At 36.2% G+C, this 24339-nt stretch overlaps 1 protein-coding gene across 4 annotated transcripts in view; it reads right to left on the bottom strand.

The window, feature by feature from the left end:
* The window catches only part of PUS10 (pseudouridine synthase 10), a 70940-nt gene that overhangs the window by 18671 nt on the left and 27930 nt on the right, over nt 1-24339 (bottom strand). For all 4 annotated transcript variants that reach the window (XM_008699893.2, XM_008699894.2, XM_008699895.2 and 1 more), the window contains exons 5-11: nt 10825-10859; nt 7391-7502; nt 5234-5295; nt 4887-4932; nt 2878-2942; nt 1447-1532; nt 257-382 (exon numbers count right to left, since the gene is read on the bottom strand). In XM_008699893.2, the coding sequence (XP_008698115.1) occupies nt 257-382; nt 1447-1532; nt 2878-2942; nt 4887-4932; nt 5234-5295; nt 7391-7502; nt 10825-10859 (532 nt within the window). The remainder of the gene's footprint in view (nt 1-256; nt 383-1446; nt 1533-2877; nt 2943-4886; nt 4933-5233; nt 5296-7390; nt 7503-10824; nt 10860-24339) is intronic.

Below are 24339 nucleotides of genomic sequence, written 5' to 3'. Positions count from 1 at the left end.
CACTTAAAATAGTTTCAATGGTTTTTAATTTGCCCAGGAAAGAACAGTCATCTTGAGAAAGGAAAGAAATACTTGGCTCAAATCTAGCCCAAGTTAGAGGTGCTCAGGACATGGTGACCCCTGTTCATGGGAAGCTGCCAGGCAAGGAGCCCAGATTTGGTGGTGATTTACAAAATTTAGAAATCCTTCCTGCCACCTCCAAGAAATCTATTCATGAATGACAATGTATTTAAAATATGAATATTATAACACTTACTATCTGCTTTGAATACTGCCAAAAGATGATCTGAAATTAATTCTTCCACTGAAGATTCCAGCTTCCTTTCTCCATCAATTATCCAAGGAGTCTGTGGTAGATTCCTGGAATATTTATTGTATCTCCCTGCCAAAGAAACATAAGGTAGCCTGGATGGAACAGTATAATTAACACAAGAGGATAAAACAACTATTTATTGAGTGCCAATATCCTAGGTGCCATGACATAAAACAATGTTTAGCCTTCAACTAACTTACAATCTAATTTGGGGAGCCAGCACAAAGACATATACATAATTAAATTAAAAGATTTAAGGTAACAGTAGAAGAGAAGGCTAAAGACATGATATGAATCATCAAATGAGCTCTAAAGGAATGATCAGTATATCTATTAATCTGATTGACTGACTGAACAAGTTATATTATGGAACACACAAAGGATCATTAGGGGAAAAAAAAAGCAACTACTGCTTTTACGCCTGATTAATAATACTTTTAATGCAATACTCATTGGTGATAATATATTCCAAATAGTTCAAATACAGGAAATTTTGAAGTTTTTGTAATTAAAAAAAAAACAAAAACACAACCCTAACAATATGACTCACTGCTTTATGAATAAAGCTGCACTAATGGCAGGTAGCTTTCGTGACCATGGGGTAGGGTACTATAGTTGAGACTAGAGAGCAATTTCATTTCAGCTATTACTATGAAATTGATGTAGCTTTCAAAACAAAAACCATCTGCTAGATTACCTCTTGGGAAGGTCAATGCAACAATTTTTTTTTCTTTTTTTTTTTAGGCAGAAGCTCAGTCTTCAGTCATTTTGCAGATAACAAAATTATTTTTTCAAGTTCACTTTCATGCTCTCTGTGGCTAAGTTTCTCCTGATCAGTTTCAGGTCTCTGCATCTACCCATATTCCTATGGGTACTGGCCATCTCTGATGGAAACTATTAAAACCTGAGAAGTGTCATTTCCCTTTGGCATGGCATTTTAAATAACAGAACTAAGTGGATCTTAAAAATGCCTATTGAACCTAAAATAAGCTTGGATATCAGTCCTAATTCTCAAAAGAGGTAACTAATCAGAACCTAACAATAAAAATAAGAAGAAACAAAGGAGTCATTTGAATTTTTCAGAAAGGAGAGTAAGTTGATAGTGTAAGTATATTCTAGACTAAATATTTTACCAGCCACAAAAACAGCACCATGAGCACACTCAATTTCAAGAACAGTGCATACAGCCTTTGGTGAGTTTGGAGGACAAGGAAACTGCCTGCAAAACAAAATAAATTTTACAGCTACTATTTTCCAGACATGATATTGAACCACATAACTAGGATGAATCAGCATTGTCTGAGACACACAGAGCCTGAGTCTCTCATGGACTAAGCCACTCCCTAACTTTAATTTTCAGAATCATAAGGGTCTCAAGTACATGGTAACACATGAGAGTGGCACTAAGTAAATCAGGGCTCTGCTACTACCTTTCACTGAGGAGGCCTCATGTTCCCAAATGATAATTTCTAACAGCCTTGAGATTTGAGAGAAAAACCCATATTTATGAAGTGGAAGCCTCTCAGGCTCTTTAGTCATTTTGCTATCCATGAACACTTGGTGCCAGCTTACAAAACCCTTAATCATTTGGGTAAAGTTGGTGTGAGTTGACAGACTATTTACAGGAGTAAGTCCCACCTGTGGGGAGGGTTTCTGCCATTTTTCTGTCTTTCTCCTTCTCATCCCAACTATGACCTCAAGGCCAGAAAAAGTGGAATGTGGCAGACTCTGCTCTTTTAGCTAAGAAACTTCAATCTAACTGAAGACAGGAAAGAGCAATATTTGGCTTTATTTTCTGTCTACCATCTGGGAACTTCCAAAGCCATGGACTGGAGTCTACCTGTAAAAGACTAGATATGGACTTACTCCAAATGCTTGGCTTGAAAATGTCATAGTTTCCCAAGATGTCTTAACAAAAAAATCACTTAGAAACTCAGGAACTATTGCTTATAGAGAGTAGCTAGCTTTACTTTCTAAAATTTAATAGAAGTATCTCCATTTTCTGAGGCTTGCTTTTAGTCAGTAAAATAAATAAAACCTTCTTCATAGCTTCATTGTTTGAAACTTATTCAAGGATATTCTGGAAGGATAACTATGATAGTATTTTATTAAATAAAATCAACACAATAAGAATTAAAATACAAGGTTTATTGTATTTCAGCATATTTTAACAAGTGAAGAACTCATGAGCCTTTTCCTCCCTCTTCTGGAGATGGATAATACTTGAAACGCAGAATGAGGGATGTAATGGGACCAGCTCTGGGCTGGAGAGTCAGGAACCCTGGCTCTAAGTCCACTCTATTACCCAGTTGAAATCTTAGGCAAGTCAACCCCTCAATATCCTCTTCTAAAAATAAAAAAGCTGGATTTGGTTCATAAATTTAAGTGTCAGTCGACAAACATTTACTGAACACTACTACACGCCAGGTTATAACAATGACTAAGACACAATCATCATCCCTGAAATACATCCAGTTTTGTTTTAGAGATAATCCAGATTATCTCTAACATTCCTTTAATTCGAAAATTCCATGATGCTCCCATGTTTTTATACTTCTACTTACTTGCGGAAATCCTCTTCTTTTATCTTAGTCAACGCTTTCATAACTGCCATTCTAGTGAACACTGACTATATGAGGTAAAAATGAAAAGAAAAGTGTTTTATCACCTAGCCAAGAAAACATCGGAGGTGAAACACAGAACATGGTTGGAGAAATTACATCATTTTAAACCATACTTATAGGACAGAAACACTCAAGAGCTTCAAGAAAATAAAACATAAGCATTCATACTGTCATTTCGTCCGCACAACCCTCCTTTTCCATTTAGTCTATGTCCATAATACCAGGTAGATCTAGCAGAACAATTTAGCAGCAGGTTGCCAGGCTAAGAGGTAAATAGAGCCAAACAGCCTACCCTGGCATCTAGCAACTCAACATCACTCACCAGCCACAGATAAATTAAACAAATTCACCATGCCAAATAGAAGGGCATCTACAACAAATGTCCCACATTGGGTTTTTTAAATAAGAAAAGCCAAACCACATGGTAGATATACTAGGACAAATTAGTGCTGCATATATACATGGCTTACTATGATAAATCACAATTGTCTCGTCTGTTTGGAGAAATTATGCTTGACTCTAAAGTGGTACAATGTAGGCATCTCAATGGTTTGTCATCAAATCAATGCTTTTCTAAACCATATTTTGGAGAACCCCAAGGTATAGGGTTAAAACTGAAAAATAAGTGCCTATTTGTTAAGATATGAACTCTTAAGCCTGAAAGAATCTCAAAAGGTCATATAATTTGCTCTCAGCAAAAAGTCAGGAAAGCTACATACACCTATACTACTGGCCAAATGATGTGGTGTCAATGATGCTTTGACAAATATGTCCTTATTCCATTATTTGGTGCTGGTACTTGTGTATTTCCTCAAAGATAACAAAACCTGAAACAAGATCTTCAATATAAATATGGCTACAGGTTATTTGGACAGAGCTTTCCAACTGTTATGGCAAAGCAACAAGCTGCAATTATACCCAAGATGTTGAGACCTCTAATTCACAAGTGCAGAGGGGCAGGACCTGGACAAAGAGAAGTCCCAGGCCCATTGCTTCCAACTTAGAGCAACTTCATTTGTTAACCTCAGGGTGTTGAACAAACATGATAATGTTCTAGGTGTACCATGATGTGAGAAAGGTGGGAAGTAATGCTTTAGGCTTTGTCTGCATTTGTAAATTATTTCTGCACAGGGCATTCAACAAATGTTACAAACTCTCCCCACCACCCCACCCCACATCCAGTTCCAAAAGGCTCAGCAATTAATCAAAGAAAGAGTAAAGACCAATAGATGTATCTTTGGTAGTAAACTTATATTCTTTTTAACAACCATAACAGCAAAATGGATGTCAGTAAAACTAAGAATGCCTGAGACTCTGCATAAAACCAACTACCTATCTGTGGCATAAAATCTTCCCAATATCATTGCCATGCCATTCCTCCTGGCATAGTAGAAACTAACGAGACATGCTAACTAGTTTGCTCATTAACATGAAGACCAGTTCATATCAAATAAAGGGAAGTTTGAATAAAATGCCCTTTTGCAAATATAGCCTGAAATAGGCCATATTAATCCAGACTGTCCTAAGTAAAATAATTTATTTTGGATTATATTTCTTAAATACCAATTCCTAGAAAATGAATATTAGACAAAAGTTTGGAATGCTATTAACACGGATTTTCCCCAATGAGGTAATTTTGGGATTAAAACCTAAAAGTTGAATTTTTCCCAAATGGGTAACAGTAACATCATTGAAACACTGGTTCTAAATTTAATACCAGGGAAACAACCCAGACAGTGACACAAATATGAGAATGTTTGTGTTATGACTTCCTAGCTAGAGGCAAAGGTATTTAGAGTTGAAAAAAATAAAAATGTAGCAAATGGAAATATTTAAAGAATGATTCTTAGTACAATACATTGCCAGCATTTCTAATGCATATCATTTTGTTGTTAATCTGAATATTCAACTCAGACAAACAATAAAGAAAAAAAAGGAGAAATCCTTACCTGTTTGTTTTTGGCTGGCTTGAAGCAATCTGGGCATATCGCACGTCTAGGTAAAATTCAAGTTAATAAAAAAAAAGTTAATGAGTTTATTTTGGGGTGAATATAATTCAAATATATTTTATATATTTTAATATATATGGCTGCTAAACTCAAGATTTCAAGAGCAGACAAATACTAGCTGTACTGGTATGCCTATACCCTTATAGTAGACAGCACCTTTTAAACCTACTAACAGACATGACAAGTTCGGATATGCTCATTACAAAGAGGAGGAACACTGTTTCATGAAAACCAAAAAGCATTAACAATGTTACACAACTGACATTGTTGTTTACGTAGCAACTTACAGGAAGTGGCAATCCTCAACTGTTTCTGGGTGAGCAAAGACCACACTCACTTCAAACAAGCTCTAAAAATTATAAAGACAGTTTAAAAATGAGCAAAAGGAAACCAACAGCTAACCACTTATGAATGGAAATAGAAATTAATTCTCAAAGATTGGCTCACAAACAGTGACAAGGAAAACTGGAAATACTACTGTTCTCAAATCAGCTTGTTCACGGGGCAGCTGGAAAGGAAATCGTTTTGTTTTTTGTTTTTTTTACTTCTAAAGCTCATTCACTAGTGATTCTACCAAAAAAAATTTTTTTAACAAATTTTAAAATAAATTTGTATGATTTTTGTTAATGTATATAAATTCGATGTGAAGATGAAAGAGAATTCACGGAATTGGAAAGACATAACAGAAAGGATTGTTCCTGTCAATACTATGATTAGAATTATTAGTGAGGCAAAAGCATTTTATTCAGATGTTTAAAATCTCTGTGGAAGCCTTTATTTTTTATTATTTATTTTGTGGAACTTTACTCAAACTTCTTAGTGGATTTGAGTTTTAAAAGAGAGATGTTAATTTTATTATAAAAATGATACATACAAATTATAATCAAACAGAATGGATTTTTAATCCCACACCACTGAGGTAGAACACAGTAACAGGTGTGTTTCCTTCTAGCCATTTTTATGAATATAAACATAAATGTATATACTTCTTGGGATATTAAACATACATTCTTAAAATCACTTTATTTAATTAATATTATGTTGTGGACATCTTTTCATCTGTTCAATTCTAGGGACAGTTGGATATTTAAGTTGTAAACTTTTCTGTTATTAAAAAATGCTACAATGAACATCCTTGCATACAAAAAAGCACAATTTCATACTCTATATACATTAATCTTCACATAGAACAAAAGTCCAAATTGAAAAAAATGATAAATGCCATATCATGTAACAATTTTATCTTTTTTATTGGGTATTTCTGTATTTACTGATTGCATTGGACTGTCAACAAGCATATTAGCTTCTCTAGAACCATGATACTGAATAGCTAATTTTTTTTTTTGCTCTCTAATTTACAAAGTAAAATTAAAAGTATTGACATTGCTTTTACTCAAGAAAACTTCACTCATTCTGAATCTATTAGAACATTGTTGCGTCTTTTGTTTTCTATTTTCTGTTCTCACTGGTTCAACATGTAAAATTACTTATGCTTCAAAACTGAAGTTTGAGGTAAAAATATTTTGCATCAATAACTTCTCTAATTTCCAAAGTACTTTCATTACCTCATTTCCCCTCCATATATGTGTGAAGTGGTTTTATTCTCTATTCTGTCAGTATTCAGTTTAAAGGAGAGAGTTTATTCTTACTAACAGGAGGAAACAGAGCTATATAATTCTGAATGGTGAAAATTTTTTTTTAAGTATTTAGCTTTGAAAGATGGTTTTGTGATTTTACTTGAATAGGGGTGTGTCTGATATTCAGGGAATTTCCTTCAAGCAAAATCATGAAGCAATGAGGCCATACTATTAAAATCTAATTTAAGATGAGCTGGGAATATATCCTGTTTCCACATCTGGAAACCTGTTGAGCTCTTCCCTAAAATTCAGTCCATTCTGCAGACTGAGGCAAGGTCCATTCTGGAACAGGGGAGATAGCTAAGTGTTGTGGTTTCAAAGGCAGTCTTTACCTAAAATTAGAGGGACCTGAGATACAACAAAGTGGGATAGGTTGAACCCATGCTCACTATAGTTGATTGATTATATCTGAAAACAAGATTAGCCACAAATAACCAAATTTAAATAGTCTAGAGTTGACTCTACACTTATTAATAGTTACTTATGTATTTATTGTTTTATGTCAGCATATGTGTCTCTCCAATTAAACTATAAACATATTAAAGGCTTGATTCATTTCTGATCTTTAAAAGTCAATTAGGGTACACTACATTTGTTATACTCATAAATGTCTTAGATCACAAAGAAGTCTTAAAAAAATAAAATCTTTCTCAATTTAAGACTGTTAGAAATTAATATTTTAAAAGCCTAAAAATTCTCCATTGGGTTATTTAAAGAGATTATTTTGGCTAATCAAAACTCTGCCATATAATGAAGTAAAACTAGTAAAACCAGAGAATGAAATTAACAATGCTGATGACCCAATACCTTTCCATCAATGGGAACACCCAGTTCCTCTGAAAACAGGGGGTGAGTTATCCATTTGTAGGCTTCTTTTAGCTGAACTATATCATTTCTTCCCAGCGACAGACTCTGTTTTCTGAATAACATAAAAATTAATGCACTGACATGAAAAACTTTACTTTTTTTGCTGAAGGCAAGAATTTATGCAATTATTTAAAAATATTTATTGAGTGCCCAGGCACTATTTTACACATTAGATAGAAAACAGAGAATAAGCAGACAAAAATTCCTCAGCTCATGGACCTTATAATCTAGTAGAATCAAAAAACAGCTTTTTAAAATGGCATATAAGACAGTTTTTAAGCTTCAAAGTCAAAAGTATATTAATGAGTTTTTCTGAGCTAATATTGCCAGATTCCAGGATTTATATATCAGAAGACAGAAAAGTGGAATCGAAGGGATTGTTTATTGCTCAGGAACAATAAAACTGTGTATTACAATAATCTCATCCAGACTAAAAATGTTTACATCTACTCTCCTCCTGATAATGCGGCTTACTTTTGGGAAATCAATATAAAAGCTGTACTTATTACTAAAGAAGAAACACTAAATCCTAAAGCATCAATCTGCTAAAATGCTTGTCACTTTAATATCAGAAAAATGTATAAATAGAAATCTGACATTCCCCCCAAATCTACTCATGAGCCAATAAATAGGTTTGGGGAAGTCCCAGTTATGATCTCTAGCTTTTAGTTTGTACCTAAAATTGTTATAGAAAGGACTGAAGGGGGTGCCTAGCTGGCTCAGTTGGTAGAGCATGGGACTCTTGATCTCAGGGTCATGAGTTCAAGCCCTATGTTGGGCATGAAGCCTACTAAAAAATAAAGTAAAATAAAATAAGAAAGAAAGGAACTAAAGTAAAAAGAAAGAAAAACATGCATGGTATGATATTATTAAAATTGCTTGGCTAAGCTGAGAATACTGTATCACTAATGAATTAACAAGTCCACATCATTCAAATAATTAAAACTACAAATCAGTCTTATGACTATATATAGGGCTGCTTTTAACAAAAGAGATGTTAGGACCAACTTGTGAATCACTTCTTCTATATCCAGTTTTCATGATAGAAATGACTACTTATATTTAAAAAATCATTGTAATTTAATTCTTGATGACAAAAAGACACGACTAACTCCGGGTAGAAAGCAAAAAATAATTTAGCTAATGGCTAAATTTAATTGATCTAAAAAACATATAAAGATGACTTTCCTCTAAGAATACAAATTAAGAAATAGTTGATGTACACATTCATATGCTTTGGGATTGTGGTTTAACAATGAAATACTAAATCTGACAAATAATCAAATTACTTCCTACATTCAAGAACTTACTGAAACACTGTTTGAACTTGTTAAACTGTTCCTAATTCTCTGAATATCAGAAACATTTTAAGTATTTTAAAAGACTATCTTGATATTGTACTAACAGTTTAATATTTGCATAAAATAGCATCACAGTTGAAAAGTAATTAATGTATGAGGACACATTTTAAAGGATAAAACACTGAAATGGAAAACACAAGAAAACTATTTAAACATTGTTTAGACTCTAGAGAGTACAAAGAGTCGCAGCAAAAAGCAATCCTAAATATGGTTAAGACATTACTGGTATTTTAAATCCTTCATAGTCTTTGAAATACATTTACACATCTTAGTCCAGTTAAAAAAAAAAAAAAAAAACTACAGGTTTCCCCCCCCAGATTAAAGAGCAGTACAAAGGGTAATAGACATCTTGAAACCTTAACCTTCTATACTAGGAAAAATTTAGCACTTAAAATGCCAGATTTTCAACCCTGCAAATTCAATGTGCCTTAATAACTTTTCTAATATAATTTAGGGTGAATGTTTTCACAGAGGTTCTTAGCATATGCCTGACGGTCCTTTAGAGGAATCAGTTGTCACTGAGGTAAATTCAGTGTAAATTGAGTAAATTCAGTAAATTGAGTACTTAGTCATCTCCCTCTCTCCTGTGTCAGATAACTACTGATGAGGGAGTCAACTGCAATCACTTTTGCTATAGATACAACATGACAACCATTCCAGAGGAAAGATGAGCCAAAATATCCAAGCATGATTAATTTTTCTAAATTCCTTGAATCAGTTCTTTAATGGTGATTCCTCCACAATATTTTGAATGCAGAATGAACTACAGACACTGAAGGAAAAGATTAGTATTCTGTATTTCTTCTGTGCCAGTATCTCTATATTGAACAGGATCTTTTGGAAGAGCTAAGCTTAGTTTAAAATTCTTTGATTAAGAATAACAACAGCAACTCACAACCAATGTGGATGGAAACTGGAAACATTCAGAAAATAGCATGTCTTGACTATGCTAAAAAATTTATCAAACTTAGATCAAATTCTATTATGCCAGAATCACAAGCATTTGAGACTAATTTAACATGACCTAACTAAACCCCAAAACCTTTGATAGACATACTGCTATTACCCTTTCAGAAAAGCAGATGTGAAATAGAAAATAAAAAAAACAAAAAAGCCAAATCAATTACTTTTTTTTTTTATGAATCACTTAACCAAGTATAAGATTCTAATACAGAAATCTATACTTCTCTTTGTGTTTTTCTCTCCAGAGTACACAGGAACCTTCAGTAGTCACATGGCCCTTTTTCTATTGGTATAGAATTTTTAGTTTCAAAATCCAAAAAGGTCTGAAAAATTAAAGACTTTTTTTTTTCTTAACTCAGTTGGCAATCAAACATTGACTTGAACATGTGAGGCTGTTTGGAGACTTTATGTCTCAAACTCAGTGTGAATATTCATGTTTCACTGCAGAAACATTAATGTGTTTGATTATAAAGTACCACCTCAGACCATGGAGGGCAGGGGTATATTATATATGGTATTTATCACCATACTACACTTCTAAAAATCTAAAAAAATTCTAAATTCCAAAACACATTCGGTCCCCAAGGGTTTCAGATAAAGGCCTGTGGACCTATGTTTTAAATGTTTTGTCTATGTATAAACTCACTGTTGTTTTGCTTTAAGTAGGATTTTACTTTGTATCTTTTATAGTGTAGTTTTGTAATTTAGTTTCTAAGACTAGCATAAAATTTACTCCTTTATAATAGCTTGCCAAGCTATATTTTATAAGTTCCTAATGTAAAATATAAAATATGTATTTACATTCATGTTAAATCTACAAAAAAAAAAAGAACCCACTTTAATAGACTACTACTAATGTGCCATACAAATAAACTAATTAAACAAGGTTGACACCTAAATTCATACAATAAAACTTTTCTCTTTCTTTCAATTTCTCTAGGAGCTAGTAAACTCACACTAAAAAAAAGAGATAGTAGTAGTAAAAGTACTTTAAGAATCAGGTAGCTTATATTTAAATGGTAGAAAAAATTCCCTACCTAAATTACTTACCCCATTTCCTGTTTTACCAGCAACCATGCAGCATGCTGTAGGCAATTGAGTCACACCCAGAAGAAGAGAAAAGGAGAAAAATGTTCATTGAAATGAAGTTCCAATATCATTACTAAAGGGCTTAACTAATTTGCTAATCAAACTCTCCTTTTTAGGGGAGGAGTTAGTGTTCAGAAATGTGGCAATGACCTCATTCTCATTTAAAATCAGAAATGAGGTAGATGCCACTTTGTAGTGCTGGGTTGCTTGTGGCCTAGGAACTCAACAGGTTTATCTCCATCCCCTACAGATCTCTATCAAATTAATGAGGTATAAGTGTTTAACATGAGTAGCTTACTTTTTTTCTTAAAACATCTTACTATTTCACAGAGGAAGGCCAAAAGTGACCAAGGACATACTATGTCCCTCACACAGAATTGAAGGCCTCAGTTTTTTGTTTTCATTTTTTTAATAGAGCTACCACATTTTTAACTCTATCTAATTAATGAAATCCACATGTAAGTGTTTAGAAGTAAAATGTACCAACATCTTTAACTCGCTTCAGAATATAAAAAACCTAAGATGGGTGGATGGATAAACTGATGACAAGATATATAATAAAGGAAATACAGAAAAATAGTAGCAATTATAGAATCTGGGTGGGTATATGGGTGTTCACTGTACAATTCTTTCAACCTTCCTGTATGTTTAAAAATTCTCATAATAGGGGCGCCTGGGTGGCACAGCGGTTATGCGTCTGCCTTCGGCTCAGGGCGTGATCCCAGCGTTCTGGGTTCAAGCCCCACATCAGGCTCCTCTGCTATGAGCCTGCTTCTTCCTCTCCCACTCCCCCTGCTTGTGTTCCCTCTCTCGCTGGCTGTCTCTATCTCTGTTAAATAAATAAAATCTTTAAAAAAAAAAAATTCTCATAATAAAATGTTAGAGAAAATGTTCTGGGAAGAATTAATAAAAAAACTGAAAAATTTGGTAAAGTGGAGACAATAACATTCACAATCACAGTTGTTATAAGGATTAAATTAAATTCATATAAAATGCTTTACATAGTAAGTGTGTGACACTAAGATTTCTCAGTTTGCCAGTAGGCCCCCAAAGCTGTCACTTTACAGAAAGCTAATGACATGTCTTACTTCAGTAGGACATTCTGTGAACATGACAGAAACATACATGTGTAAGTCAGTAAAATACCATATGTAGTCTCTGCATCCGCCTGTCACAAGAATGGCCGTTCATTATCGCTCACACCTACCTCAAGACCTGCCCCCCCCCACATTATGGTTCATATGTTGAATCCTGTCCTTTTAAACTTCAAATGACCAGTGAGGCACTAGACACCTTTAAAGACTTAAAGTCATTTGGAAATCTTAGGTGTATTACATTGTTCAGACATGAGTCAAGCAGAATAAATTAATTACTGGCCAAATAAGAGCTAGAACTATTCCCAATGCCTAAACATGTCATCAGTACCTTCTGATTAAGTAGTTTGTTTACTTTGCTAGCTCAACCTAGTGCCATTGATAGTACTACAAGACCCCATCCTTTTTTCCTTCCATTTACTCAAGCCCTCTTTGAAAAGTATATGGGCATGGTAAAATACACAAATTACTAGAAGTCAGGAGACCTAGCTTTAGGCTTTACTAAATTTCTGGCACTCAGTTTCCTAGTGGGTAAAATGAAAGAGTTAGGGTAAGATGAATGTAACTTAAGCTATTCTGGATGGCTAAAGGTCAACATTAATGGGCATTAGTATACTGTTTTGGAATAGAGGCTATTAAGACTTCCAGGATCATAGAAAAAAGTGAAGAAAGGTCTCCCAAAGCTGAAACCTTATAGTCAATATTGCCCCACCTTCCTCCAGCCTCCATACTTTAAGAGATCGGTAAATACTTGTTTTCTCATCCATAAAGGGATATTAATACTCCCCTTGAAGGGATACTGTGGGGATTTAATGAAGTTGTATATGTAAAGAACCAAGTAAGATTCCTGGCATGTACTTAACAAATAGTAACTATTATTGTCATTTTTGAATTAAAAACTTAACTGCAATTCACAAATGATAAAATTATTATCCTTTATTTTTTTTCTTAAAGATTATTTATTTATTTGAGAGTGAGAGTAAAGCGAGTGAGAGAGAACACAAGTTGGGGGGGCGGGGCAGAGGGAGAGAGAGAAGCAGACTCCTTGCTGAGCAGGGAGCCCGACGTGGGGCTCAATCCCAGGATTCTGGGATTGTGACCTGAGCTGAAGGCAGACACTTGATCTACTGAGCCACCCAGGTGCCCCAAATTATTATCCCTTAAAAGATTTACAAGACTTGATTCCTTTCCCTCACTTCCCAAACTGCTCTCCTGTAGATAGTCCTGGAACTTCTCTCATCAATGAAATCCTCATAGGTATCTAAGCTATAGAGAATTATCTGTCCCTTCTTTGAGGGACTCAGATGCTTCTGTCCTTTTTTAGTGATCTTTTTCTCTCCTCTTTTGAAGCAAATTCTGTTTTCTACAGTCACTTTCAGGTGATGCCATCAAATCTGCAATGTGTCCTGCCATCCTCTGATTATAAAGTAGGGAAGAACTGGAGGTTGCCAAGGGAAACCAGATTACCATGTGTATAACATATAAAATTAAATCAAATGTCTTCGGTACCTGAGATTTGCTAAAGGGTTTTTCCTTCCTAATCCTCCACAGGCTTCCTGCTCAAGCATGCCAGCAGGTTGGACAGAACTAATCACACAGCAGGGGCTGGAAGGCTGAACCCCAAAGAAGTCAGTGTTGCTCAATTATTCAATTTTTACTACGTGCTAATAATGTCCTAGACCTGCTTCTGCTGAGGAAGAAAAGTATATTTCTCTCTTTCAGGTCACCAAGATAATTTTAATAAATGTTCTATTCCTTAGTCAGTGGGAAAAAATCATTCTCTAGAGCAAGCAATTTAATTCTTCCTCCCCAACAGAACCAAGTGGCATTAAAGTTATCAAGTTTAATCAAATTTGGTACCAAAGGCAGTATGTCATCTCCTGAAAATTCAGGAATCACACAACTTAATCCTGGACTCTGTTTTAACTTTTTTGGAGAATTCTAGGCAAGTGCTAAATACAGCAGTTGAATAATCTGCTTGCTGAAGTGCTTGTGTACTCTGGTAACACACACACACACACACACACACACACACACACACACACACACGGAAAGTCTATGCCTGTGAATGGCTTTAGAGCTTAGAGTTCTGAGATGGGGGTTCATCTACCACCTAGCAATGAGAGTCTGTAACAGTAGGGCCAGAAATTGAGGCTGATTTAAGCAGAGGTGGCAGGAAGGAAGGATAGAAAGAGAGGCATTAAAAATGGCATGTTGGGGAGCTACAATGCAGTAAAGCTGGTGCTTAGGGTATACATAATGTGTGCATAAATGTGAGTAGGGGTTCAACAACTAGAGATGAAACTGGCAGGTTTTAAGTGCCAAGCTAGGGCATGACTCCAAAGAATGAAAGTATAACAGAAGTGCCACATTTAGGTAAATGCAAAGTCCCATGGCAGCACAATGAATGGACAACATTTGATTTTTTTTTTTGACATTTGATCTTCTATAATTCATCTAGTCACAATATAACCATCATTTGCACGTTATTTTTCTTACATGGTAGCTTAAGAAGAAACTAAAATAGTTCTTATACCAAGTTACTTCATGATCATACATGGCAAAATATAGTTTGGGGATGGAGAGTAGTACACAGCTTTAAGAGATAATGGAGACAGCCCGCCTGGACTTGGTGACCGGCAGCGATGTTAGGGTTTCTAAATTACCACTAAGTCCCTTTTTAAAACTCTAAAATCTTTTGAATCCTATACATCTCCTGGACTCATTTATAATAACAAAGATAATACAAATACAGACTTGTACCAACAGGAAAATGTAGCTGTGGGCAGCTAGAGGTATTACCCCTTGTTTTCTCTTCTCCCAACAAACACACACACACACACACACACACACACACACACATTTATGCATTCTACTTGCACACAAACAGGCAGCTGAGAATAAGGCTCAATAACGAGGTCAGTAACAACAGTCACTCTTCTTTCCTCTTCCCACCCAGCATGCCTGCCCAACCTTTCCTTCTCCCCCTCCCTGTCCCCATCCCCCAGCTAGTACAACCATGAGCATATGCCTTACCAGGGCCTGCTCCTCACTTTGTGTCAGGTTTGGTGTCAGGCATGGTGGCAGAAAGAGGAAGTTAAGAGAGGAGGGAGGAGAATGCACTCCTATAACCATTGCTGGATTCCCCCCCTAGCTGAGGTAAAGACTCCTCATCCACGTCTCCTCACCCCTACCATCTCCCTGCCTCAATCTCACTCTGCTTTTCCCAAGTCTCTGATGTCACACCCATGATGTAATGACCAACAGAGTGGGTCTGGGTATCTCTTTTGATGAATAAAAATCAGCTATGTTTGAAAACCCACCCATATCCTCTATATTATCTTTCCCTACAGGGTTGAGGGGGGAAAAAATGAAGTGGGACATAAACCTTTCTCACTCCAGCTTTTCCTACTACTGTTGGTAATACAAATCTTTGGATAGCATTAAAAAGATTGAGCTTTTTATTTTTGACACAGCAAGAGCGGAAAAGTAAGGACAAATCAGCAAAGACAGAATGATTCTGTGGGTCAAATTAGGTTGTACAGCTCTACTGACCTAGTTCCCAGGGGAATTCTATTCCTAAGTTGTGAATTTTAAGAAAGAGAATTTCTATTGTATTTTCCAATATTCTAGGTGATGATGTTTGCGTTGCTCTGAAGGATTTAATTGGAAATAATCACAAGAGGAAATTCTATGGGGGTGGGAAGGTGGGGTAGGAATGGAGGTGGGAAGCGGGATCAGAAAAGACAGAACAGCTGCAATGAATGAAAAGCTCTGGGATAGACATGAAGAGAGATATCACTCATATGTGGAATCTAAAAAAAAAAAAAAAACCCAAATGAATAAACAATCAAAAAGCAGAATCAAACCTATAAATACTGAGAATAAATTGATGGTTGCCAGAGGGCAGGAGGGTCAGGGATGGGTAAAATAGGTAAAGGGAAGTGGGAGATACAGACTTCCAGTTACAGAATGAATAAGTCACAGGAATAAAGAGCACAGCATAAGAAATACAGTCATATCATAGTCATATATAATATCATTATACTATAAGAGTGATGTATCAGAACAGATGGTAGTTACACTTGTGATGAACATAGCATCATGTATAAACTCGTCAAATCACTACGCTGTACACCTAAAACTAATGTAACATGTGTCAACTATACTCAAATTTAAAAACTTAATAATAATAAAAAAAGATCTGGCTCAGTCTTGTCCTTTAGTGTCATATGCTAATCAGAGGATAACTTGGCAACTGGATTTCACGTAACTCTGGAATTAGTATCAGCGAAACAAAGACATCTCAACAACTATCTGTTAGCAATGGGGTGTGGCTGAGGGGATGCAATACATTTCCTCCCGGAATTTGATTTTAGAGAACCAGCATCCTCACTGAAATACCAGTTAACGTAAAGTGAACTTGCAGAATCAAGAGACTTCAATGTATCAAAGGCTCAATTTTTTTTTAAGATTTTATTTTTTTATTTGACAGAGAGAGAAACAGCCAGCAAGAGAGGGAACACAGGCAGGGGGAGTGGGGGAGGAAGAAGCAGGTTCCCAGCAGAGGAGCCCGATGTGGAGCTCGATCCCAGAATGCCAGGATCACGCCCTGAGCCGAAGCCAGATGCTTAATGACTGAGCCACCCAGGCGCCCCCAAAGGCTCAATTTCAAGTCATAAATACAATTTTACCTCAATATTACTACCAAGAAAAACAGCTTTTAATAGTAAATGTTACATTTTAGAATACCAAAGAGACAAATTAATTGTTAATTGCTGAGAATCTATTAAATGTCGAAAAAGGTCTCTTCAATAGATAACTCAAGAATTCTATGAATATAACTATTTAAAAATTATTCCAAGTTATCACAGGAAAATTACAAGACTGAAATCATTCTGTGTGTTGAAGTTGATTTGCACAAGATATATTCTTAGGGATAAAGACTGAATTTTATATATAAAAAAAGTTAAGGTATTACTTTTTAAATATGCAACAGTAATTTGTTATTATAAAATAAAGACTTGTGACTTCAAGTGGTGGAATAAAGCCTTACTGTCTGCTTCTCCTTTGGAAAATCATCTCAAAATAAGATGGAGGATGACAAACAAAAAAAGAAACTCCATCTACAATGAAACACAAAAATTACTCATCACCCCAACTGTCCATATATGAAGACAAAAAGGGAATGCGGGAGTGGAAAGTGGCAGAGCCCAGGACGCTGGTCCTTAAGTGTTGGTAGAGGGAAATACTTGCCCCTGCAAAACCAGCCAAACTGAGGACTGGAGATGTAAGACAATACAGGGTGAAACAGACACCAGGCAAGAGGAGATTTCAACTCTGGAGACCAAATTAGAGGGATCTACACTCAGAAGCCCCTGGCAAGATGACAGCCAGAGTGAAGCCCTACAGGGAGGGGTTCAGTCAGAGTTTACAGTCTGCCTAGAGACCTGCAGCTCCTACCCTGCGCTGGGTACTCAGGCAGACAAACTCAGACCTCTGTGGACAGAAGATTCGAGGATTCATCTTTGGATAAACTGGATTGTTGCTGAGAGAAAACTTTCAGAAAATGACATACGGTCTCCCCATGTAAAAAGTCAGTTTACTACCTTTTCTCCTCCAATAAAACCCAGTCAACAAGCACCACTATCCTGCTCTATACAGACATAACTTTCAATCACTTTTTTTTTTTTAAAGATTTTATTTATTTATTCGACAGAGATAGAGACAGCCAGCGAGAGAGGGAACACAAGCAGGGGGAGTGGGAGAGGAAGAAGCAGGCTCATAGCAGAAGAGCCTGATGTGGGGCTCGACCCCGGATCGCCGGGATCACGCCCTGAGCCGAAGGCAGACGCATAACCGCTGTGCCACCCAGGCGCCCCTTTCAATCACTTTTTAAATGCCCTATGCTTAACAATGAATGGAGAAGATCGCTAGTTATTTAGAGAAAATCTCTAACGTGAAAGAAAACAAAACGATAAACACAAAAGTAGAAAAATAATACATATATTCCCATGCACCCTTTGAGCAGCTTCAACTTATCAACATTTTGCCAATCTTGTCTTATTTCCATTTTTTTTTTTTTTTGTAGAGAGAGATGGGCTCAAGTTTTTTTTTTGCTTTTTAAGAAAATCCAATCCTGTGAATACCTTCCAATGGAAACATTTTTAAAAGTGATATTCTTCACTACCAATTCAACTTACAATTGAACTATTTTAGACGTCAATTTAAAAATATATGAGGGAGTACACAGATTCTCAAAATTCTTTTGGGGAAGAAGGGTATATAAGCAAAAGAGTTTGAAAATCACCTACTGCACCTTAGTATAAGCAAACACCATTAGAAATGAAAAAGGGACTAGAACCACATATTTGGAGAAGGTTTGGGGTTTTCCCTCTCACTTTCTTTTATTCTTTTTAAATAACATGTTAGAAAGTACAGAATACACTGTCACTTATTTTGGAACACAATTTTCTCTCTTTCTCCACTGTATATTATCTCAACCTCAAAGGTTTTCTGTTTCTTCAACAAAGAAAAGAAGTGGGAAGGCCCCTGGGGGATGGGTAGGGGAGAAGGTAAGACCTCCTTCCTCCTACTCACTATTTCTTCCTTTTACTCTGACCATTGGATATATATAAAATGCCACTGTTACTGCTGGGGACTTGGGCAAGACACACTAAATATGGTTCAGAGTGACCACAGCCAGTGACAAGTAATTGTCCATGCCCATGTGTGTTAGGCATATATCAGTAAACAAAACAGACATAAATCCTTGCCCTTGTAAAACTGATAGCCAAGAATCAGAAAACAAGCAAAACAAATAAGTCACATACTATTTTATGAAATAAATGCAATGTGAAGTGACAAATGCAGGGGAGAAAAGTAAAAGAGGAATGGGGAATGGAAGAAGTGATTTGCAATTTCAAATAGCATAGTCAGGGAAAGCTTACCTGAGAAGGCAACATTTGAAAAAAGATATGAAGACGGTGAGGGAATAAGCCATGAATATATCTGAAGAAGAAACATTTTAGGCAGAAGGAACAGCAAGCAAAGGCCTTGAGGCAGAAGTTTGCCTGGTGTGTCCGATGAATAAACAGCAAAGAGGCCAATGTGGCTGAACAGTGGAAGAAGAGAGAAACACGTGATGAAGCCAAAGAACTGAGGTATAGTGCTAGGGTAGGGCCAGTATGAGCTTTTGGAAACAATTAAAGGACTTTGATTTTACTCCAAGGGAGATGGGGAGAATTAGGAGGGTAAGCAAAGGAAGGACTTGAACTGACTTACTTTTTAAAGTGATAGGGGACAAGCACGGAAACAGAGACAGCTGTTAGGAGACTATTATAAAAATCCAGATATTGCTCAACCTGTCTATGCACCGTCCACTTCAGGATAAAGGATATGATTTTGAAAGGTAAAGCAAGGAGGATTGAGGTCTTTTCTAGTCTGGGATCTCACTGCCTTCAAACTAACTTTTGCTCAACAGTCCTTGGCCCATTTCCTGAAAGAATAACCTGAGGCTTTAGCAGGCTATAACCCTGTTCTTGGTCCTGGTCTTGGCCAGTAACTATGCTTCACACTGTGCTAGATACCCTTCCAAGAAGGAGCTTCTGGTGCACAGGTGGCAGGAAGGAGGTACTGGGCCCGGGGAATTGGGCCCTGCAACAGTCTCCATGGGTACTGGCCTTTAGAGCCAGAGGCTTCTGAACAGTCATTATAGACAAGAAGATCAAATAGTCCAGCTCAGTGGAATTGGAGAAGGAAGTGCACTGAGGACAGATGGCTGGTATGCATAGACTGCAGGCCCCCAAAACATACTGGGCAAGGGAGGTATAGTGGCCAAAACTCTGTACCATCAAGCTTCAATCTAGGGACACTTCTGAATTCTTACTTTGGGCACAATATGGGTTTCAAGAAATCCAGCATAACCATCTGAGGATGAGATTGGTCTATGAGAGAAACTTCCCTGGGGGAGCTTCCCACCCTTCCTGCTGGGGCTAGGAAACTCTATGCCTTTCATCCAGGCCAGCACAAATCTAAATCACTTCTGTAAACTTGGCATGAGGACAAAATCAGCCACAAAGAAGACCCAAAACACCAACAAGGCCAGTTTTTTCATCTAAGTTGGGACTCTGCTCATCAGCATACAAGGACACACAACAAATATGTAAAAACAAAAATGCATGCACATAGGTATGTGTATATAAAGATGCATATATATACCTGTACAGTACAATATTCTATTCAAAGATTTCAAGAATTTTATTTTATTTTATTTTATTTTTATTTTTTTAAAGATTTTATTTATTTATGTGACAGAGAGACAGCCAGCGAGAGAGGGAACACAGCAGGCGAGTGAGAGAGGAAGAAGCAGGCTCCCAGCGGAGGAGCCCGATGTGGGACTCGATCCCGGAACGCCGGGATCACGCCCTGAGCCGAAGGCAGACGCTTTAACGACTGCGCTACCCAGGCGCCCCAGATTTCAAGAATTTTAGAAGAGTACATGCATCCTCAAAAAAATTAAATTGTTGGGGCGCCTGGGTGGCTCAGTCATTAAGGGTCTGCCTTCGGCTCAAGTCATGATCCCAGGGTCCTGGGATTGAGTCCCATATCCGGCTCTCGGCTCAGCGGAGAGCCTGCTGCTCCCCCTGCCTGTGCTTGCTCTTTCTCTGTCAAATAAATAAATAAAATCTTGAAAAAAAAATTAAATTGTTAAATCTAGATCAGTGGTTCTCTAACAGTTTAGTTTTAGGACTCTCTACCTTCTTAAAATTTTTTGAGAAACAAATAGCTTTGCTTATGCTGGTTATATCTATTAATAACTATAATATTAGCAATTAAAACAACGAATTTAAAAATATTTATTTATTTTAGGGGCGCCTGGGTGGCGCAGTTGTTAAGCGTCTGCCTTCGGCTCAGGGCGTGATCCCGGCGGTCCGGGATCGAGCCCCACATCAGGCTCCTCTGCTGGGAGCCTGCTTCTTCCTCTCCCACTCCCCCTGCTTGTATTCCCCCTCTCGCTGGCTGTCTCTGTCAAATAAATAAATAAAATCTTTAAAAAAAAAAATAAGTAAAATAAAATAAAAATATTTATTTACTTTAACAGCAAAAGTAATGAAAACATTACATGTTAACATAAACATTAAAAAATGCTATATTTTTCAGACAAAATAATTTAGTGAGACTAGCAGTATTATGGCACATTTTTGCAATTCTCTTTAATATGTCTTAATAAAAGATAGTTGTATTTTCATATCTGCTTCTACATTCAATTTTCTGCAGCAGTACATAGCATATAGACTCTGGAAAACTCTACTGCATACTACTGAGAAAATGAGAATGAAAAGGCAATTACATATTATTATGAAAATACCTTTGACCTCATGGATCCCTTGAAAGGACCCTTCAGGGTCCCTGGACCACACTTGGAGAACTACTTATCTGAATGTAATGGACAATTAAGGAAAATGCAAATAATTAAAATTTGACTCAAGAAGGAGGAATAAAACCAAATAACTTTCAATAGAAGAAACTGAAAAAGCAATAAATATTTACCCTTGGTATCCTCGCAAATGGTTTTGTAAGTGAAGTCTACCAAAACTTCAAGAAACAAAACAGATTATTTCTCTGTCGTTAAAATTTTCCAAGCACAAAAGATAGAACAATTCAGGGTGCCTAGGTGCCTCAGTCAATTGAGCAGTGACTCTTGATTTTGGCTCAGGTCATGATCTCAGGGTCATGGATCCAGCCGGTGTTGGTCTCTGCACTCAGCAGGGAGTCAGCTTTGAAGATTCTCTTCCTCTCCCTCTGATCCCCCACCCCACTCTCTCTCTCTCTCAAATAAATAAATAAATCTTAAAAGAAAAAGCCTGACAATTCCACAATGTTTATATAACCTAATGCACAAACCATAATCTAATTGCATAATTTAATAACCAAACCAAAGATAGCAGAAAAATAGCAGATAATATTCATACAATGAATGACACTGGTCTTCATATGTAAAAGTGCCATTTTTAGAAACATTTAATGTATGTATCTGTACAAAGTGAAATAAATGTATAGTGTGATGAACACAACTTTCACTGAAATAACATTAAAAAAATTCAGGGTGCCTGATGGTTCAGTCGGTTAAGCAACTGCCTTCAGCCCAGATCATGATCTCAGGGTCCTGAGATGGAACTGCACATTGGGCTCCCTGCTCAGTGGGAGTCTGCTTCTCCCTCTCCCCCCCGCTTGTTCTCTCTCTCTAATAAATAAATAAATCTTTTTTTAAAAAGATGAAATAAATTTTTATTTAAAAAGTAGACAATAGACTAGTCTTATGTACACACATACGTATATATGTAAAAATCTTAATAAATATTAAAAAGTCAAATTTCTATTAAAATAAAACTAAAAAATGTTTATTTCAGGGAAACGAGAGTTTAACACAAGAGAATCTATTCAATTACTTAACTATAATAAAAGTTAAAAAGAGAAAAATATAATGATCACAACTACTTCTGATTAAAAAAACTTACTAAACTTGGAATAGAAACAAACTTCCTTAAAGAGTCTCTATCAGAAAAGCGTTAACAATATACTTAATATTAAAACTGTAGAAGCATTCCTATTATTGAGGGCCAAGGCAATATATACGTGATTCATTTTTAAGAAAAGAGCAGTCAGAAGAAACTGACTCCAAGAAATTTAATTCAGCAGAAAGATCTTGCTGAACAACTATAAAGAAAACAATATTGAAACCGGAGAAAAAACATGTTACAAAAGAGGAACAACAGTACAATTAATGACAGACTTCTCATCATAAAAAATAGAGAACAAAAGATACTGGAACAACATATTTGAAGTGCCAATAGGAAAAAATTTTGTCAACCAAATAGTCTATATCCAGTGAGACTATCTTCTAAAATTGAAGAAGAAATAAAGAAATTTCAGATAAGCAAAAACTGAGAGAATTCAACACCAATAGATCTACATTAAAAACAAAAACAAAGAGATGCCTGGGTGGCTCAGTTGGTTAATTGTCTGCCTTGGCTCAGGTCATGATCCCAGGGTCATAGGATCAAGTCCCACACTGGGCTCCCTGCTCAGTGGGGAGCCTGCTTCTCCCTCTGCCTGCCGCTCCCCCCTGCTTATACTCTCTCTCTCTGACAAATAAATAAGTAAAATATTTTAAACAAAACAAAAACTTTAAGCTCTTCAGGCTGAAGGGAAGTGACACCAGATGACAACTTGGATCTACAAGTAATGAAAAGAACTAGGAATGGTAAATTTGTGGGTAAACATAATAGATATGCATACTGTTTTCTTTCCTTTTTAAAAAGATATATGACTGTTTAAGACAAATGTTAACACTGCATTGCTGGGTCAAAACGAATATAGATATAACAGATATACAACAATTGCACTAAGGACAGTAAATAGAAATATAATCTTGTAAGGTTACTGTATTTTACCTGATCCCAAATTAAGATAAAGATGCTTATTACAGTCCCTAGAGCAGGGGTTGGCCAAATTTTTCTGTAAAGGGCCAGACAGTACATATCTTAGGCTTTGCTGGCCATAATGTCTTAGCATACCTACTCAACTCTGCTATTGCAGTACAAAAGAAGAAAAGCCTAAAATAAACTATCTATGCTCCCAATAAATCTGACAACTTAGACAAAACAAATTTCTTAAAAGATATGAATTACCAAAAATGACACAAGAAACAGTAGGAAATCTGAATAGAGCAGTATAGACTGAAGAAACTGAATTTGTAATTAAAAAAAAATGTTCATGTTGTAAAATATCCTAAGAAATCTATAATGAAACTATTACAACTATTAAAAAAAAAAGAAATTAGGCAAGGTTATAAAAACCAACCATAGGGGCACCTGGGTGGCTCAGTCGGTTAAGTGTCGGCCTTCAGCTTAGGTCTTGATCCCAGGGGCCTGGGATCGAGCCCCTCATCAGGCTCCCTGCTCAGCAAGGAGCCTGCTTCTCTCCCTTCTCTGCCATTCCCCCCACTTGTGCTCTCTGGCTCTTTCTATCTTTTTATCAAATAAATAAATAAAATCTGAAAAAAACAAACTGTATTTCTATAGACCAGCGATGAAAAATTGAAAAATGCAATAAAAATATAATTCCACTTGTAACAGCACCCAAAACAATGAAATTCTTAGAGATACACTTTTAAAACATGTGTGAAATCTGTACACTGAAAACTACAAGTCATCGCTAAAAGAAATTAAAGATCAAAATAAATGAAGAAATATACCACATTCATACATTAGAAAATGCAATATTGTCAAGATGTCAATTCTTATCAAGTTTATCTATAAATTCAATGCAATCCCTGTCAAAATTTAAGTAAATTAAAAAAAAATTGACAAGCAGATTC

Source organism: Ursus maritimus, unplaced genomic scaffold (assembly GCF_017311325.1).
Source record: "Ursus maritimus isolate PB19 unplaced genomic scaffold, ASM1731132v1 scaffold_6, whole genome shotgun sequence".
NCBI lineage: Eukaryota > Metazoa > Chordata > Mammalia > Carnivora > Ursidae > Ursus > Ursus maritimus.
This window is presented reverse-complemented; position numbering and strand designations above follow the sequence as displayed.